The sequence below is a fragment of the Schistocerca cancellata genome, chromosome 1, assembly GCF_023864275.1.
Source record: "Schistocerca cancellata isolate TAMUIC-IGC-003103 chromosome 1, iqSchCanc2.1, whole genome shotgun sequence".
Lineage (NCBI taxonomy): Eukaryota > Metazoa > Arthropoda > Insecta > Orthoptera > Acrididae > Schistocerca > Schistocerca cancellata.
Genome location: NC_064626.1, coordinates 1,241,699,143 through 1,241,719,356, shown reverse-complemented (window position 1 = coordinate 1,241,719,356; position 20,214 = coordinate 1,241,699,143). Strand labels below are relative to the sequence as shown.

Here is a 20,214-nt window from a genome sequence, read left to right as displayed (position 1 = left end):
TTCTTTACGTATGATATAATTACAAATTAACAATTTTCCGATTTTTTTCCTTTACTTGTAATCTGAGACTGTGCGTCTCTGCAAATTTCATGATTCTAGGTCGCTTTTGAAGATTGAGTTTTCGAGTATCTAAACATGCGACATAGATGGTCGTATTTTTTTACTTGTGTGTTGTGTATTAAACTGCGGACTTAGAAACGACAGAGAGGGTTGGTCCCACCGTAGCCAGCAGTGGTTCACAACCCCACAACAGACCACCCACCCCACCGTCGCCCCACACCCAACCCATGGTTACTGTGCGGTTTGGCCCCCAGTGGAGGAGGATGCTAAGTTCACCGGACTTGGATACGATGTGACGTCATTATGACGTATACACGCTACATCGGAAACGATAGAAACCGTATATCGACTATTCGACTTCTGTGAACTTTCGAGAGGTTGTGGCGGGGTAGCGCTGTGCTCTGCACCATTCGTTGAAATGTGTTTTGCGTTCCTTGCGTTTAAATCGTGTATTGTATTGTGTTTGTGTCCTGTGCGTTGTTTTTCGTTTGCTCGTCTCTAATTATGTGTTCAGCATTCGAGAGACTAATGAGAGAAAATCTGAAAGAGTTCAGCATCGATGACGACGGGCAATTGCGTGGTTATTGTGAATCTGAAGCAGAAATTGATGTACTTCTGACCCAGCTGAAGTGCGTCGGTTATTCGTACTCGGTGAGAAGAAGCACTCAGCAGCCAAAATCTTTAGATGCGTCAAGACACTAACCTTTCATTAAGATTACATTGAGAAATCCACTTCCCCTCGTATTTCATCTCCGGTCGACGATTTTTCTTCAACAATGCCTCATATTTTTCTTTTTAAGTTCGAAATTCAATCATTCTACACATCAGTCATTACTGGACACTAAGGTACCTGTCTCTGTGGTCCGAGTGTAAAATTACTTGGAATTATGGTTGATAAAAGACTATCTTGGGATGGACATATAAATTACTTAGCTAACAAACTTGCACGAGTTCTCTTTCAGCTATATGAATTAAGAAAAAAAAGTCAGCAAGAGTATGCTGCTACAATCTAATATGTACTGACAAGACCAATTGTATGAAACCATACTAAAATATTGATAATAAATAAATATTATTTTCGGCGTAAGCGTTCAATACAACAATCTAATCTGGTCAGGACATAAGAAGACTTCACTTTTTTACGAACGTGTTGTCCGTGGTGTTTTCAAGGCCACGGTCAGGAATATTTCTATTAATATCCAGCTCTTTTACTTTTATTTTGGCGAAATACATATACGCTGCCACACTGAGCTGTTATCAGAATAGCGCGTGTCAAAACAAACCACTAGCTGACGACAGTTTAGAATCTCGAACGTTCGTAAAAGTCGATAGGTGTGTTAATCGACTAAAGCGTGTTACGTCATAATGACGTCACATCACATCCAGGTTGGGTGAACTTAGCATCCTCCCCCAGTGGACACCTCCCCCCCCCCCCCCCAGGAACCTCTCACACCAGATGAGTGTAACTCCAAATGTTTGCGTGGTGGAGAGTAATTATGGTGTGCACGTACGTGGAGATAGAGTTTTCGCACGAATCGCCGACGTAGTGTAACTGAGGCGGAATAAGGGGAACCAGCCGGCATTGGCCGAGGCAAATGGAAAACTGTTTTAAAAACCATCCACAGGATCGCCGGCACACCGGATCTCGACGCTAATCCGCCGGGGCGATTAGTGCCGAGGACCGGCACGCCTTACCGCTCGGGAAGCAGCGCGTTAGATGGCGCGGCTAGCCGGGTGGGCTCTTTTTTTTTTTTTTTTTTTTACTTAATTGACTTACAAGTTTAAAATTTTAACGCTGCCAGGGGACCACAGACGTTAGTATGCGACAAAACTTAACTTGATAGTTCTACCGATTCCTGACAAGGGAACCTCCCCATCGCACCCCCCTCATATTTAGTTATAAGTTAGCACAGTGGATAGGCCTTGAAAAACTGAACACAGATCAATCGAGAAAACAGGATGAAGTTGTGTGGAACTATGAAAAAAATAAGCAAAATATACAAACTGAGTAGTCCATGTGCATGATAAGCAACTTCATGGAGAGCAGAGACTCAGGAGCGCTGTGGTCCCGTGGTTAGTGTGAGCACCTGCGGAACGAGAGGTCCTAGGTTCAAGTCTTCCCTCGAGTGAAAAATTCACTTCTTCTTTTTCGCAAAGTTATGATCTGTCCGTTCATTGACGTCTCTGTTCACTGTAGTAAGTTTGGTGTCTGTGTTTTGCGACCACACCGCAAAACCGTGCGATTAGTAGACGAAAGAACGTGCCTCTCCAATGGGAACCGATAACATTTGATAGCAAGGTCATAAGTCAACCGATTCCTCCACAGGAAAACACGTCTGATATATTCTATACGACACTGGTGACGGCATGTGCGTCACACAATTGTCTGAACATAAAAAAATTAAAATTTTCACCCGAGGGAAGATTTGAACCAAAGACCTTTCGTTCTGCAGCTGCTCACGCTAACCAGGAGACCACGGTGCTCCTGAATTCAGGTTGTCCTTAATGTTGCCTATCTTGCACATGGACAACTCAGTTTGTATATTTTGCTTATTTTTTTCATAGTTCCACACAACTTCTTCCTGTTTTCTCGATTGATCTGTGTTCAGTTTTTCAAGGCCTATCCACTGTGCCAACTTATAACTAAATCTGAGGGGGGTGCGATGGGGAGGTTCCCTTGTGAGAAAAAAGATGCTTAACAGTCGGACAGACAGACAGACAGATGGACAACAAAGAAATCCTGGAAGGGTTCTTTTTTACAGATTGAGGCACGAAAAGCTAAAAAGCAAAAAATCAGTCAGGATCAGCTTTCAATATCTTGCACAACATCTTGAACATGAGAAAGGTCACCGCCCGCTGGATTTTGCGACTGGTTACACAAATTAAAACAGCCTGCCGAATAGATACAGCAGCGAAAATGTTGCAGCCAAATGGTTCAAATGGCTCTAAGCACTACGGGACTTAACATCTGAGGTAATCAGTCCCCTAGACTTAGAACTACTTAAATCTAACAAACTTAAGGACATCACACACATCCATGCCCGAGGCAGGATTCGAACCTGCAACCACAGCAGCAGCGCGGTTCCGGACTGAAGCACCTAGAACAGCTCGGCCACAGCGGCCGGCTATTGCAGCCATGCCAGGCCTCACCATACGGCCTTTCTAGGCACCTAATCACTATGTGCAACTTGTGGGTATCTCCCTATCATCCCAAGACAAACGATCGAAGCAAGCAATTAAAACGAGTGCATTCGGCGCTGCTGAAGCAGGTGAAGACCCAACCAGCAAGGTGATGCTGTGTGTCTTTTGTGAGTTGCCCTGGTGTGTTGCTACCAGACTATGCTAACGGTCAGAGAAGTACACTAGCCAAATTTCTTGACGAGATAAGGGAGACTGTCAAGACGCATCGTTGGAGGAACCTGCCCAACGAGGTGCTTTCGCTCCCTGTCAACAATGCAACTCGTTCTGCACAGGAGACTGTCCTGCATGCTGCTTCTTTGGGCTATCAAATTTTGCTTCACACAAAGCATTCTCCTGAAATGGCACCCAGTGACTTCTCAGTTTTTCCTCGTATAAAGGAAACATTCCGTGGCAGGAATTTCCAGAATGACGAGAGATGATTATCGAGGTGGAACATTTCCTCAAAATCCAAAACGCAGTCTTGTGCAAATAAGGCCTCCGCCAGGTTACCCATCATTGTGAAAAATGTGTCGTATTGAAGGGTAGATAGTAAACAGCAGTAAACACCATTGCTATTTTTCACAGACGCATCTTGATTTCTACGCGATGCTAATTAAACATTATGACGTTGTCAAATGCTTAAATTGTTCAAAAATGGTTCAAATGGCTCTGAGCACTATGGGACTTAACATCTATGGTCATCAGTCCCCTAGAACTTAGAACTACTTAAACCTAACTAACCTAAGGACAGCACACAACACCCAGCCATCACGAGGCAGAGAAAATCCCTGACCCCGCCGGGAATCGAACCCGGGAACCCGGGCGTGGGAAGCGGGAACGCTGCCGCACGACCACGAGATGCGGGCGCTTAAATTGTAAAAAAATAAAAAAAATAAACGATAGATTACATTCCAATGATTTGTTTGTGGGACAACGTTTTGTTGGTGAAAATACTCGGCTCGTCTCTAGTGTGCAAACACTATGACAATGAATGGAAGAAGTTAAAAGAGTAGCTTTGAAAGATGGCTTCAGATCAATCATAGTAAGAATATAGTAATGTTTAACCAACGTATCTAAAAGAAAATAGTACTAATCAACAATGAAATAATAGAGCAAAATCATTTTTTAATATCTTTTGTGTGGGATCTAAAATTTAAAAACCTCTCTCACACCGGCCTGATTTAGCTTCACTGATCAGGATAGTAAAAACATGCGTATATTAAGGGAATTTTCATTGACAAAGCAGGCTTATCACATTCACACAGTTCAATACTGTTCTATCCTGATTAAATTGAGCTTAACTTAATTTCCATAAGGCAGTGAAGCAATTTCGAAGTCTCGGTGCGACGAAAATTGTCAGTCGATCTCCTGGAAACATTTGTAATAATTATTAACTTTCGGTAATCACATGGGGAAGACCGGAGATCTGCTGGTAAGACCGTGTTAGCCTATTTATTTGAAGTAACTGGATATCTTGAGCATACAAAACGGCAGGTTCGTCCAGTGTAAATCAGACGTTCCCCACTGATCCCGATTTTTTTTTTTTTAGTTTAGTTCATGTATTAAATTCCTTCTCATACACAATCTCATCAAGATGGCGACTAGCCCAACAATACATACATATGCATCCTCCTTTCACGACTAATCGGCAAGAAGTTCTCCCTCTTTTCATAAGAGAAAACATAGATAGCAGAGAAGCTATTCCATGGAGTAAATGGACGCTACAAGGAATAATTGGACTTGAAACTACTTTGCATTGATAATCGGTAAGATAAGAAGAGATATTTCGAGATATGTACTGAGTTATATAATTTATAAAATTTCTGAAATATCACGGAGAGACCGCTGCAAGAGACATTACAATTTGTAGCATACGACTCAATAGATTGGCAATCCGTCACCTCTACTCTAAAAGAACTAAACGTGGACAGCAAAAAACCACAAACCTGATCAGAGAAACCCTTCCAGACACACACTCCAGAATTGAATTCATGGCAGAACCCACGGATCCTTTTGAGTTAAAAACTGGTGTACGGCAAGGGGATGGACTCTCCTCATTGCTGTTTAACTGTGCTCTAGAAAAAAAGTGGTCAGAGAGTGGAACACAAAGAATTTCGGTCGGAACGGCTTTCCGGCACATCCGAGGGAATTTTTGCCTTAACTCACTGGGACAAGCCGTCAGCAGAGATTTAAAATAGTGCTTGTATTAAATCGCGATGTAACTATAATTTGCCGCTGCGCCAGCACCAGTGAAATGACAGTGTGTGACCAACGTGATGTTATGCAATGAGCAACGTAATGTTATGCAATGAGCAGGGCCGTGGGGCGAGGTACTGTGTGTGTGTGTGTGTGTGTGTGGTAGCAGCTGAAAACGTGACGCCATAGTCACGAAGATTATCGTCTTGTGGCGATCAGTATCGAGCAGGCCTGGGGAGCAAAATGACACTGCTACGGGGACAGATGGAAGCAACTGTTGTTTATATTGAATCTCGTCGTTTTATTGTTTTGATTATAGGAAATTATGTTTTAAAAACTTGAATTTCAGAATAATATTTTGTAAAAAAAATGATTTCTCACTGTAAGTTTTCGAAACTGGTAATTTTTATGGGTATGGTTGAGGGAGGGGTGGGGGGAGGGGGGCGGTTGTATGGTTGGAGATGCGTTGAGGAACCTAAAATTTTAGAAATTAAACACTGCGATGACCCGTAGCGGAATCTGACTAGGAATAAAAAACAGTGCCAAAGTCAGTTGCCTAGCCTTTGCAGAGATATGGCCCTGCTAGCCTAGCTGAAACCTGAGAAGAAACCAAACTCGGACTATACAAATAAGCAGAAAAAATTGGTCTCAAAATCTCCTTCGAAACGACCAACTATAATGACAAACATAAAAATACCACCGAAGCGTCTTAAAATGGGAGGACAAAAAATAGAAATCGTTGGAGAATTCAGATATCTTGGAGAATGGATCAGCTGCAATGTCATCGACAAAAACTATGGAATGTAGAATAAATAGAGTTGTACTGGCCTTCCAACGCAACAAAGACGCGTATAACAAAAAATATCTCTCACGCAGTGCAAAAATTAGGCAATACAGCACGGTAATCAAACCAGAAGCGCTATACGCTGCCGGAACACTGTCCATCAGCAACCATGGCCCATTTGAAAGGCTGAGAATAAAAAAAAGGAAGATATTAAGAAAAATCCTAGGCCCCAAATTACATAGGAACAAACTAATCCATTAAAAGATCGAAAAACTCTCAGACTGAAAGAAGAAAAGAAAAATTGATTTTTATGGTCATGTCCTGAGAATGAACACAAATAGTCTAAATGAAAAAAAAAAAAATTGACTACTTCTGTAACAAAGAAACAGAAGACTTAAAAGAACTACAAATCGCACAAAATATGCTCATAAATAAAACTACAAAAAAGTGACCCAAGGCAAGAAAGATAGGTTCCAAGTCAAAATCAAAATGAAATGAACGATCCAAATCTCTGAAGAAGAAAGGAAAGTAAATTAGAAAGAATGAAACATTACTAGGGTAACAGAAAGACAGAGAACATTAAAAAGTGTTGGATCTAAAGTATTCCAATGTCGGCTGAAATGAATGAATGAAGAAGAAGAAGAACCAGTTGATGAGTTTTTGTATGTGGTTAACTTGAAGACAATGTCTGGTTGGACAGAAAGAGACACAAATGGAAAAGCAAAAATTGTGTGGAGTGTTTTTAGAAATACTAAGGTTTTTCAAACTAACCTTCTACTGTTTCTGAAAAGACAAGTTTACATTGAGCTTATGTTATCAGTTCAGACTTGAGACATTGAGTTACATGTCAAAACTGTCAAAGAATGCAGTGTTCAGCGAGAAATGGAGAGATGCGTATTGGCAGTTGGTAGCATAAATAGGAACCAGGGACGGATCAGGGAGAAGGATGAGCGAACGATATAATTATGGCTTCAATGAATATGAAGGGTGTCCCATAGAGATAGCAGCTTTCGAAGTGCCCTCAATTACTGTTCTAGTGAGTTGGCAGTACTGAAAGTGGCACGATTTTCATCCGTTTCCTTTGTGGTTAGTAACGAAGCGCTTTACAACGGAACAGCGTATTGTCATAGCGAAAACGTGTTACAGATGTGATGAATGTCGGTGCAAAAGCTGTTCGCAAACTCAATGGAATGTTTGGTCTATGTAATACATCGAATAAGACGACTATGCGAGACTGATCACTAAATTTGGGTAAACTGGTTCGGTTGTGGACATTAAATCCCCGGGGCGACGTTGTGTTAGCCGTTCTGCGGAAAACGTGGGCATATAGAGTGATTATGTTGCTGTAAGTTTGGTGAAACCTATTCGCCGACGTTCACAGCAGTTGGATATTGCCAGAACTAGCATGCAAAAAATGTGTGTGAAATCTTATGGCATTTAACTGCTAAGGTCATCAGTCCCTAAGCTTACACATTACTTAACCTAAATTATCCTAAGTACAAACACACACACCCATGCCCGAGGGAGGACTCGAACCTCGGCCGGGACTAGCCGCACAGTCCATGACTGCAGCCCCCATAGACTGCTCGGCTAATCCCGCGCGGCAACTAGCATGCACAGAGTTTTCAAGAAAGATATACACCTTTGGCCAGAAAATCCAACTGATACAAGAACTGAAGCCAAACGAACGTGGAAAGAGTGAAACATTTGTACAATGGGTGCTTACGAAACAAAGAGTAAACAATACAGGGCTATTACAAATGATTAAAGCGATTTCATAAATTCACTGTAGCTCCATTCATTGACATATGGTCACGACACACTACAGATACGTAGAAGAACTCATAAAGTTTTGTTCGGCTGAAGCCGCACTTCAGGTTTCTGCTGTCAGAGCGCTCGAGAGCGCAGTGAGATAAAATGGCGGCAGGAGCCGAGAAAGCGTAGGTCGTGCTTGAAATGCACTCACATCAGTCAGTCATAACAGTGCAACGACACTTCAGGACGAAGTTCAACAAAGATCCACCAACTGCTAACTCCATTCGGCGATGGTATGCGCAGTTTAAAGCTTCTGGATGCCTCTGTAAGGGGAAATCAACGGGTCGGCCTGCAGTGAGCGAAGAAACGGTTGAACGCGTGCGGGCAAGTTTCACGCGTGGCCCGCGGAAAATTGGCTCGTGCCAGAACTGGAGACCGACAGCGCCGACTTCATCTTTCAACAGGATGGTGCTCCACCGCACTTCCATCATGATGTTCGGCATTTCTTAAACAGGAGATTGGAAAACCGATGGATCGGTCGTGGTGGAGATCATGATCAGCAATTCATGTCATGGTCTCCACGCTCTCCCGACTTAACCCCATGCGATTTCTTTCTGTGGGGTTATGTGAAAGATTCAGTGTTTAAACCTCCTCTACCAAGAAACGTGCCAGAACCGCGAGCTCGCATCAACGATGCTTTCGAACTCATTGATGGGGACATGCTGCGCCGAGTGTGGGAGGAACTTGATTATCAGCTTGATGTCTGCCGAATCACTAAAGGGGCACATATCGAACATTTGTGAATGCCTAAAAAAACTTTTTGAGTTTTTATATTTGTGTGCAAAGCATTGTGAAAATATCTCAAATAATAAAGTTATTGTAGAGCTGTGAAATCGCTTCAATCATTTGTAATAACCCTGTAATTTCATCAACAAAATAATGTTCACTGATGAGGTGCCCTTTCTGTTGAACGGCTTCGTGAACAAGCAAAATTGCACGATTTCGGGTACAGAAAATACTCGAGTAAGTGTGGAGAAACCAGTAATATTTAATACATGACTACAGGTGGCATATACAGCAATAATATGCACAATTACTTAATTTTATCAATAAATTTATATGTTGTTGTGGCACATTTTATCATTGAATATTGTAGAACAAAAGCAAACTGGTTCTTTTCATTTATTATTAAATTTGTATGTTATTATGCACTCAGAAGTTACATTCTTTATGGGACACCCTTGAAAATGGAGGCAGGTGGGACGTGTAGGCTGCAGGACGAGTGGCAACTGGCCCAAAGAGATCCTTCGCTAAGACGATGGCCTAATGGAAGATGGGTAGGTGACATTAGAAAACACGCAGGAGTTACTTGGGTGTGTGTAGATGAGGATTTTAATGCAGGGATGAATTCCGAGGAACCTTTTCTCCAGCAGTGGATGTCAGATGACTAGTGCTGATGATGGCTACGATGATAATGATGATTTTAGCCCGACGAGTATTTTTTCTGAACGAAAAACAGCGACTTAAGACACTTCTACTCACCTGTGCAAAATGTCGTAAGCAGCCTGTAACTCTGTGATTAAGAACCTGTTCACTCTACAAGCTGTATAATACGTGAACAAAATGTTATCCTTGTGGAACAATTGATTCAGGTCACTGTAAATCCATTACCGAGGAGCAGAAGGGTCCGTAAGTGGAGTAGGGGACGGTTTACCCCTCATGGAACTTGAAGCAGAGAAGTTTTACTTATCACAGAATTCTGACATATTTCTAGATATAATTATCTGCGATTGTACTACACCGCAGATTGCGTAGCGTGACGGAAAACATTGCGGCTCTAGTAACGTGTATGTAGTGTTGGTCTGTTCGGTTGTTAGGCTTGTCTACAATTTTCACAAAGACCCATCCCTCTGCTGCACAACATTTGTCTGTGGTCAAAGAAGATCCGTCACGGCTTGCCCATATCACATTCCGTTCTACAGCCATCGAGAGGTTGTAGCAGATTCTCAAAAGTATGATTTTACAATGAAGTGAGTGTCTTTATCTGTAATTCGTGTATGGAATCAAAAGTATTGACTGAAGAGAGAAAATATCATTTTCTGCGCTACAAGACAGAAAATAATAAGAAATTTCAAGGTCAAAAGTTCTCTACTCCAGCAATGGTGACTTTCTCAAACTCCACGGAGTGCAATACAGCTCGAGACGCAGCAATAGAATTACGAATTCAACACTCTAGTTTTTCATGTCTGCACAAAAACGTTCTAAACTGGGAAGACGAGGACCATACTGAGTAAGTCCTATACTGTTATGAGTCGGTTATAACGGCCAGTTTGAGGTTGTTTCAGAAGGCTTCCCACGTTTGTCTGGCCGGAGTTACGTTTCATCCAAACAACCAAAAAATTTAGTTTTCAAAGCAGATTTTATTTGAATTTTATTACACCAGACAAATCTGAAAAACATAAAGCAAGCAAATAGCTTAATAAATCCGTTATCGCGATGTGAAATTCTGTAAGCAAAGGAAGTGTTGTAGATGGGGTCAAAGCTGAATAACCGTTTTTAAAGTTTATATCCTGTTTCTCCATTTCGAAAAGTATTAATCAGTGACATTTCTGAAGTTGGTTTTGTTGACCAACAAGCTTATCTCCAGTTTTTATAATTGTTTCCTTCTTCAGATTTTTAATTTTCTGTGTGAAATTAACATTATTGTTATATGAAAAAAGTATCTTTTGTGAATATTTCTAACTGTATTTTGTAACTCGTTGGTGGTGCTGGATTTAACCACATGGGGAATGTAATTTTACATTGTTAAATTGAAAAGGGCGACTTTATACTCATAATGATAGTATAAAAAGATGTACTTTGCACATAATAAAGAAGTATGCTTACCTTTTGGGTTACAAAGTAATCTGCTTTCGAACTTGATAGGATTGGAAATAACAACCAACCAGTAGGCAGGATTAAAAGTTTTTAACCCTTTACCATGATTTCGATAAATATGAATTTGTCTTCTTCATAAGGAAAACGAACTCGAAAATCACATATTCACATAAATGGATGCTGAAGCCATTTTTATTATTAAGAAGACAAATTAATTTTGTCGAAAGTATGGTAACCTTTAATTTTATAAATAGTTGGCTGTTACTTCCAGTCCTATCGAGTTCGTATGTGCACCACTGCTGAAGTGCTGCCATATTTAAAATTCTAGAATTTTATGATTTACTTTCAAAAAGTATTGCATTGTAACGATCAATCTGCTGACATACAAAACGTTTAGTGTACTGCCTATCAAATTTAGTTATAGGGGTATGACACATTCTCAAACCCGCCGAATCAGTTATATCAAAAAGTCAGTTTTACAATCTGGTCCCCTCTTGGATAAATTTCTATGGAGGACTGTGTCATAAATTATATTTTAAGAGGTAAGACGAACTTTATCTATCATCATAGCTGATCAGTCAGTGTAGATGGCTAACATTCAGAGAACCCAGGTTCGATTCCTGATACTGGCAAGGAGTTTTCCTTGGTGGCAGAACTGAAACAGGATCCACTCAGTTTCATGATGCCAATTGAGTAGATACTTGACCAAGTAGTGGTGGTGTGTCTGGGTCTGCCAACCCTGCAATGGCTGGAAGGACAGTATGCTGACCACAAGGGCACCGTCCCCAGATGGGTTGGACCCGATTGTCATGTCTGTGGTCAGAACAGCGGAGCTAAGGATGGAACCTCTCGGTTGTACTGGAATGGCATGAAATGGATATTTGGTGCATACATATCCGGATACAGGCAGAAGTAATGCTGGGAGGCTGGGTACGAACATAGCCCAGAAGAGGCGAAATCATGGGTTCGTGTCGCAGACTGGCACACAGTGTTAGTAAACCAGGAAATTTCAAAGACATATTTTTTTTATGTTTGCTGTGCAGCAGCATTGGTGGACTGAATTCTGAGAATTTGATAGTCAGAGATATTTGTTATAACACAGTGCAGGAGTCTGATATAGCACACACAACTACTACAATTCACTACAACTTTTGTTCACATATCCTCCCATTCAAAGAATGGATGTTTCTTGATGCAGGTAGCTAACAGCTGATTCATACTTAGCTTGGGACTGTATTTATACTGACACAGAGTTGAGAGTGCTGGCAACAGCGACTGCATCTCCATTCGATGCCCTTATACAAAATCCACTGGCGTCAGAATCGAGATCTGAGTCCATGTTGTCGGCACTGTAGAGAATATCCTCTGTATATATGCGGTCAGATAAGATTTTCATAATTCCCACAAGGCGGTCACTGGAAAGCAACTGTTGTAGAGTCTTGTTCACCTGAAGCAGAAAATCCATATTGCAACACAGAACAAAGATTCTGAAAGAATATCAAAGCACATAATATAGTATTTCAAGGACGTGGATAAGTATTGCATTCTTCATGAAAAGAAGTATCACTGTACATAAGTGAAACGGCAGATGTAAAAATCTTTGGTCTTACCTGTGATAGTGGGAATTAGAGAAGTTCGGTGGCAGTAGGAACAAGACCTTTGGTCAGGTGATTACAGGGTTATAAATACAAAATCAAATAGGGGTAATGCAGGAGTAGGTTTAATAATGAATAAAAAAATAGGAGTGCGGGTTAGCTACTACAAACAGCATAGTGAACGCATTATTGTGGCCAAGATAGACACAAAGCCCATGCCTACTACAGTAGTACAAGTTTATATGCCAACTACCTCTGCAGATGACGAAGAAATAGATGAAATGTATGACGAGATAAAAGAAATTATTCAGGTAGTGAAGGGAGACGAAAATTTAATAGTCATGGGTGACTGGAATTCGTCAGTAGGAAAAGGGAGAGAAGGAAACAAAGTAGGTGAATATGGATTGGGGGGAAGGAATGAAAGAGGAAGCCGCCTTGTAGAATTTTGCACAGAGCATAACTTAATCATAGCCAACACTTGGTTCAAGAATCATAAAAGAAGGTTGTATACCTGGAAGAATCCTGGAGATACTAAAAGGTATCAGATAGATTATATAATGGTAAGACAGAGATTTAGGAACCAGGTTTTAAATTGTAAGACATTTCCTGAGGCAGATGTGGATTCTGACCACAATCTATTGGTTATGAACTGCAGATTGAAACTAAAGAAACTGCAAAAAGGTGGGAATTTAAGGACATGGGACCTGGATAAACTGAAAGAACCAGAGGTTGTAGAGAGTTTCGGGGAGAGCATAAGGGAACAATTGACAGGAATGGGGGAAAGAAATACAGTAGAAGAAGAATGGGTAGCTCTGAGGGATGAAGTGGTGAAGGCAGCAGAGGATCAAGTAGGTAAAAAGACGAGGGCTAATAGAAATCCTTGGGTAACAGAAGAAATATTGAATTTAATTGATGAAAGGAGAAAATATAAAAATGCAGTAAATGAAGCAGGCAAAAAGGAATACAAACGTCTCAAAAATGATATCGACAGGAAGTGCAAAATGGCTAAGCAGGGATGGCTAGAGGACAAATGTAAGGATGTAGAGGCTTGTCTCACTAGGGGTAAGATAGATACTGCCTACAGGAAAATTAAAGAGACCTTTGGAGAGAAGAGAACCACTTGTATGAATATCAAGAGCTCAGATGGCAACCCAGTTCTAAGCAAAGAAGGGAAGGCAGGAAGGTGGAAGGAGTATATAGAGGGTTTATACAAGGGCGATGTACTTGAGGACAATATTATGGAAATGGAAGAGGATGTAGATGACGAAATGGGAGATACGATACTGCGTGAAGAGTTTGACAGAGCACTGAAAGACCTGAGTCGAAACAAGGCCCCGGGAGTAGACAACATTCCATTTGAACTACTGATGGCCTCGGGAGAGCCAGTCATGACAAAACTCTACCATCTGGTGAGCACTATGTATGAGACAGGCGAAATACCCTCAGACTTCAAGAAGAATATAATAATTCCAATCCCAAAGAAAGCAGGTGTTGATAGATGTGAAAATTACCGAACTATCAGTTTAATAAGTCACAGCTGCAAAATACTAACGCGAATTCTTTACAGACGAATGGAAAAACTGGTAGAAGCCGACCTCGGGGGAGATCAGTTTGTATTCCGTAGAAATGTTGGAACACGTGAGGCAATACTGACCTTACGACTTATCTTAGAAGAAAGATTAAGAAAAGGCAAACCTACGTTTCTAGCATTTGTAGACTTAGAGAAAGCTTTTGACAATGTTAACTGGAATATTCTCTTTCAAATTCTGAAGGTGGCAGGGGTAAAATACAGGGGGCGAAAGGCTATTTACAGTTTGTACAGAAACCAGATGGCAGTTATAAGAGTCGAGGGGCATGAAAGGGAAGCAGTGGTTGGGAAAGGAGTAAGACAGGATTGTAGCCTCTCCCCGATGTTTTTCAATCTGTATATTGAGCAAGCAGTAAAGGAAACAAAAGAAAAATTCGGAGTAGGTATTGAAATTCATGGAGAAGAAGTAAAAACTTTGAGGTTCGCCGATGACATTGTAATTCTGTCAGAGACAGCAAAGGACTTGGAAGAGCAGTTGAACGGAATGGACAGTGTCTTGAAAGGAGGATATAAGATGAACATCAACAAAAGCAAAACGAGGATAATGGAATGTAGTCAAATTAAGTCGGGTGATGCTGAGGGAATTAGATTAGGAAATGAGACACTTAAAGTAGTAAAGGAGTTTTGCTATTTAGGGAGTAAAATAACCGATGATGGTCGAAGTAGAGAGGATATAAAATGTAGACTGGCAATGGCAAGGAAAGCGTTTCTCAAGAAGAGGAATTTGTTAACATCGAGTATAGATTTAAGTGTCAGGAAGTCGTTTCTGAAAGTATTTGTATGGAGTGTAGCCATGTATGGAAGTGAAACATGGACGATAACTAGTTTGGACAAGAAGAGAATAGAAGCTTTCGAAATGTGGTGCTACAGAAGAATGCTGAAGATTAGGTGGGTAGATCACGTAACTAATGAGGAGGTATTGAATAGGATTGGGGAGAAGAGAAGTTTGTGGCACAACTTAACTAGAAGAAGGGATCGGTTGGTAGGACATGTTTTGAGGCATCAAGGGATCACAAATTTAGCATTGGAGGGCAGTGTGGAGGGTAAAAATCGTAGAGGGAGACCAAGAGATGAATACACTAAGCAGATTCAGAAGGATGTAGGTTGCAGTAGATACTGGGAGATGAAGAAGCTTGCGCAGGATAGAGTAGCATGGAGAGCTGCATCAAACCAGTCTCAGGACTGAATACCACAACAACAACAACACCTGTGATGACATGAAGAATCCACTGTATGCTGTTCCTATTGTAAAGCAGGAATTAAAAGTTTTGAACCCACGTTTGTATCGAATGAAACGTTACACGTTTCAGAGGCATAAATCTCCATCATTAGGTGCATTTAAATGGAGTAATTAGCATGTGTATGTTGTGTTACGCGTTTGGAGTAACCTGTGGCACTGCCTGGTAGAGAAAAACAAAGCACTAGTTCAGTAGATGGCTCACAGGTTTTAGGTGTATTTGATTGAAAGTATGAACGAAAATATAAAAGTCTCTACCGGACATTGCCCGAGATTACTCCAGAATCATAACACAAGAATCCATAGAATCCACTTGATAATGGACGTTTAAACCTTTAAAACGTGTTGTTTAAATAAAAAGGAAATGGTGACGGTAAAATTGTTTGTTTCATTCGGTATCTATGACCATCAAGGTAAAACCTAACAAAAAAAAGTTTCCATTTTTGTAATTTTAGTCTAGAATGTTCAAACATTCTTGAGTCGTATGGTGCACCTTTCATCCACATCTGTAGTGTCCTTGAAGTTCATCTTCTCACAGCAACAGTTCCTCTCCAGATGATACATCGTCGGAGAACAGTTCCTGCCCTGACAGCTGACTCCATCCGACGTGCTTTGGTCATGCACTAGTCATTTACATGGTATGTACCCTGTGTTGGTCCACCTTTGGAACGCGAATTCCTTGGTAGGTTTCCGAGAGTTTAATGAATCAAATATTTACGCACAGGTCACGCTATTCCCGCAAATTACAGGGCCCGTGGTTTGTGAGAGCAGAGTTGATCTCTAATAACATCCGAGATGTGTTCCATCGGTTTCAGATCAGGTGAGCCTGGCGGCTAAGACATCAACGTTAGTACACTATCATGATCCTCAAGTGACTGTATCACGAATCTAGCCTCGTGACACAGACAGTTATCCTGCAAAAAAATGCTTTTGCTGTCGGCAAGGACACCAAACATGAAGGAATACAGATGGTACGTAATAATATTCATATTACATACAGGGTGTTTCACTAAATGTGTTTGCCTCTGAAAGTTACGAAGTAACAGGCGACGGAAATATTTATTGCGGTAGGTCACCATAAGAAATGTTACGCTATCTGTGGAGCTATGAACATAGTTTATTGTGTTATTATCGAAAAAAAATGTTCAAATGTGTGTGAAATCTTATGGGACTTAACTGCTAAGGTCATCAGTCCCTAAGTTGACACACTACTTAACCTAAACTATCCTAAGGACACACACACACACACCGATGCCCGAGGGAGGACTCGAACCTCCGCCGGGACCAGCTGCACAGTTCATGACTGCAGCGCCTTAGACCGTGCGGCTAATCCCGCATGTTCAAATGTATGTGAAATCTTATGGGACTTAACTGCTAAGGTCATCAGTCCCTAAGTTGACACACTACTTAACCTAAACTATCCTAAGGACACACACACACACCGATGCCCGAGGGAGGACTCGAACCTCCGCCGGGACCAGCTGCACAGTCCATGACTGCAGCGCCTGAGACCGTGCGGCTAATCCCGCGCGGCTATTATCGAAAGAGTTACATCAAAAAGATACAGTTTTTTAAATGGAACAATAGTTGTTTCTATCGTGCACTGTAATCAGTAACACCAGCTGTGTATACATCAATTTAAATTACATTTCTATCATTTTTAGTTTGGGAGCGACAACCCTTTAAAGTTTCAGGGGCAGATACCATATACGCTGCGCATAACTCAATGCGACTTCTAAACATGGGTTCGATTCCCGGCGGGGTCAGGGATTTTTTCTGCCTCGTGATGGCTGGGTGTTGTGTGCTGTCCTTAGGTTAGTTAGGTTTAAGTAGTTCTAAGTTCTAGGGGACTGATGACCATAGATGTTAAGTCCCATAGTGCTCAGAGCCATTTTTTTTTCTAAACGTGGTGCGGCCGAGTTGTAACGTTGCCGGTGGCACGGAGCGAGAAGCTTCCTCGATGCGCTGTTAGAATGCCGACTGTCGGCGCACACGGCCGTATACCTGACAGTTCGAGCCATACAAACAAACGGGGCTCAATGTACCACAGTTACTGACATCGGATGAAGATGAAATACACGAACAAAGAGCACGTTGACATGTTTCTGATGTTCGGCGAGTGCCGACACGATGCCACTGAAGTAGCCATGGCGTACGCCGTGAGATATCCTAGGCGTAGAGCTCCGGCAGCCATTACGTTCTTACGTGCCGAACAACGACTTCGGGAAAGAGGCAGCTTAGTAATGCGCCGCAGTAACAGACGAAGAACTGCAATGTGAGGAGACGGAGGTGTTTGTTTTAGCTGCAGTACACCACGATCCTCATGTCAGCTGTAAGTCGGCTGTTTATGTTTTCTTTATGTAAGTAGGCTGTTTATGTAAGACTTCTAAGGACAATTCCAAAAACATTGTGAGTGCACAAGTGGTGATTATGGACTTGCTATCTTCTCTGCAAGACTCTTCGATGGTGAATGTGCACCTACACAGTCACAACAGATGGCTGCTGGCCATCTCTACAAGGACTACAGTGGGTCCACACCTTTGATGACCTACCAATACCACAATCTATACCAGGACTACAGTGGGTCTGCACCTTTGATGACCCACCAATACCATACTCTCTACCAGGACTACAGTGGGTCTGCTCTGTGATGACCTACCTACCAATATTCTTCAAAACGTCGAATGACTCTGCGGTGGGTTTGCTCTGTTGTGGCCCATTACCTGTCAGCATGTCAAGAGTCAGCACTGTCTTTCCGTTGGAAGGACAACACTACTTCTTCAAGACTGCATGGAAATCCACTACTTCTGTGTGCAATTTCTTTTACTAATGAGACTTTGTGAAAAAAAAACTGTAATTCCTATTATGATGAATGATCAGGACTATCTTTATGGGCTGTGAGAAAATTTTAGCTTTTGACCAACATTGCATCAATAATTCTGTGCATTTGATTTCTTTGTTATTGTAATTATGAAAAATTTTATCAAATTATTATTGGCCACTGCCCAAAACAATTTGTACAATTTTTTGTGGGGAGCATGGGGGCTATGTAAGTAGGCTGTTTATGTTTTCTTTATGTAAGTAGGCTGTTTATGTTTTCTTATTGGCAACGTTACGTAGCGCTCTATATGAAAATCACTGGCTGTGCTGTGTGCAGTCTGTGGCTAGTTTGCATTGTTGTCTGCCATTGTAGTGTTGGGCAGCTGGATGTTAACAGCGCGTAGCGTTGCGCAGTTGGAGGTGAGCCGCCAGCAGTGGTGGATGTGGGGAGAGAGATGGCGGAGTTTTGAAATTTGTTATGCTGGATATTATGAAATGCTATATATATTATGACTATTAAGGTAAATACATTGTTTGTTGTCTATTAAAATCTTTCATTTGCTAACTATCCCTATCAGTAGTTAGTGACTTCCGTAGTTTGAATCTTTTATTTAGCTGGCAGTAGTGGCGCTCGCTGTATTGCAGTAGTTCGAGTAACGAAGATTTTTGTGAGGTAAGTGATTTGTGAAAGGTATAGGTTAATGTTAGTCAGGGCCATTCTTTTGTAGGGATTTCTGAAAGTCAGATTGCGTTGCGCTAAAATTATTGTGTGTCAGTTTAAGCACAGTCTTGTATAAAATGTTCTAAGGGGACGTTTCACAGCTTACGAGCCGTTACTGCAGTCGCTGGTGTCAGTCTCACATCTGGGTGGCGTATAGCACACGGCCACAGGTTTCAGTCGTACCGCCTGTCACTGACCCAGGAGCTGCATGGGAACGATTTCCGCTCGAGGGTTACATTCTGTGAATGGGCCATGCGTAATTTTACGCTGGAGTCCTTACAAGGTGCTGTATTCTCTGATGAGTCCACGTTCACAAATTATGGTGCAGCGAATCGCCATAACTTGCACTACTGGGCCGCAGACAATCCTCGGTGGGTACGACCTGTCGACCGCCAACGTAGGTGGTCTATTAATGTATGGTGTGGAATCCTTGGGGATGAAATCATCGCCGGCCGGTATGGCCGAGCAGTTCTAGGCGCTTCAGTCTGGAACCGCGCGACCGCTACGGTCGCAGGTTCGAATCCTACCTCGGGCATGGATGTTTGTGATCTCCTTAGGTTAGTTAGGTTTAAGGGGCTCCGGAACGCCCTATACTTGCAATGTTAAAATAACGCTTATAAATTACATCTTTCCTCACAAAGTATTTGAGGTAGGAAGTTGAACTTTTTACAGATTATTTATTGGAATATGGGCTACAACTTAACACAGGGATTTTACAAAATTTTAGTTCAGTTATTAAAGATGATTTTTTTTCAATTGTAATGAAAATTCACAACATTTTTTTGCAATTTTTTATTTATATATTCAAAAATATACAGTTTTTTGGAAAAAGGCTGTGTTAAATTATGCAGAAGGTACTGCGTAACATTTACTGAAAGTTTGAAACAAATATGTTTGGAAGATCCTTAGAAAACATGTAATTAGTATGAGAAAATAAAAGTTTTGGGAATCGAGCGACAAAGATTGGATTAACTTTTTAGTGCATTTCAGGTCCATAGGATGGATTATCTTCATCCTCTGCAGACTCCTCCTCCAGCTTCCTCTTGTTCCTCCTCCTGTTTACTCTTGCTTGTATTTCTAGACTCTTTACAGCCCTGTCTGCAGCCCGAAGGCGTTCCTTGTCTAAAGCAAGCATCGCTCGTACCATGTTAGAACCTATCTTCATTCCCATATTTCTAAATACCTTGCACCTTACAATGTTGCCATCATTGAAAGTCGCAACAGCATCATACACACCAAAGTGAAATGTTTCTATTCCAACAAATACAGTCTTGGGGATTCTCGACCATATAACACTATTTACACTTTCATTGGGGTTTTGAGTTTTTCCGTGAATACGCTTTTTCAACAGTTCAGGTGCTGCTAAGTCTCTGAAAATAGGTTTTATCACCTCCATTATTG

The 20,214-nt window shown here is 41.5% G+C and overlaps 1 protein-coding gene across 1 annotated transcript in view; it reads right to left on the bottom strand.

Annotated features, from left to right (window-relative positions):
- LOC126143297 (glutathione hydrolase 1 proenzyme-like) overlaps positions 1–20,214 on the bottom strand; it is a 107,841-nt gene that overhangs the window by 23,925 nt on the left and 63,702 nt on the right. The window contains exon 5 of the mRNA XM_049915366.1: positions 12,100–12,299. Within this exon, the coding sequence (XP_049771323.1) occupies positions 12,100–12,299 (200 nt within the window). The remainder of the gene's footprint in view (positions 1–12,099; positions 12,300–20,214) is intronic.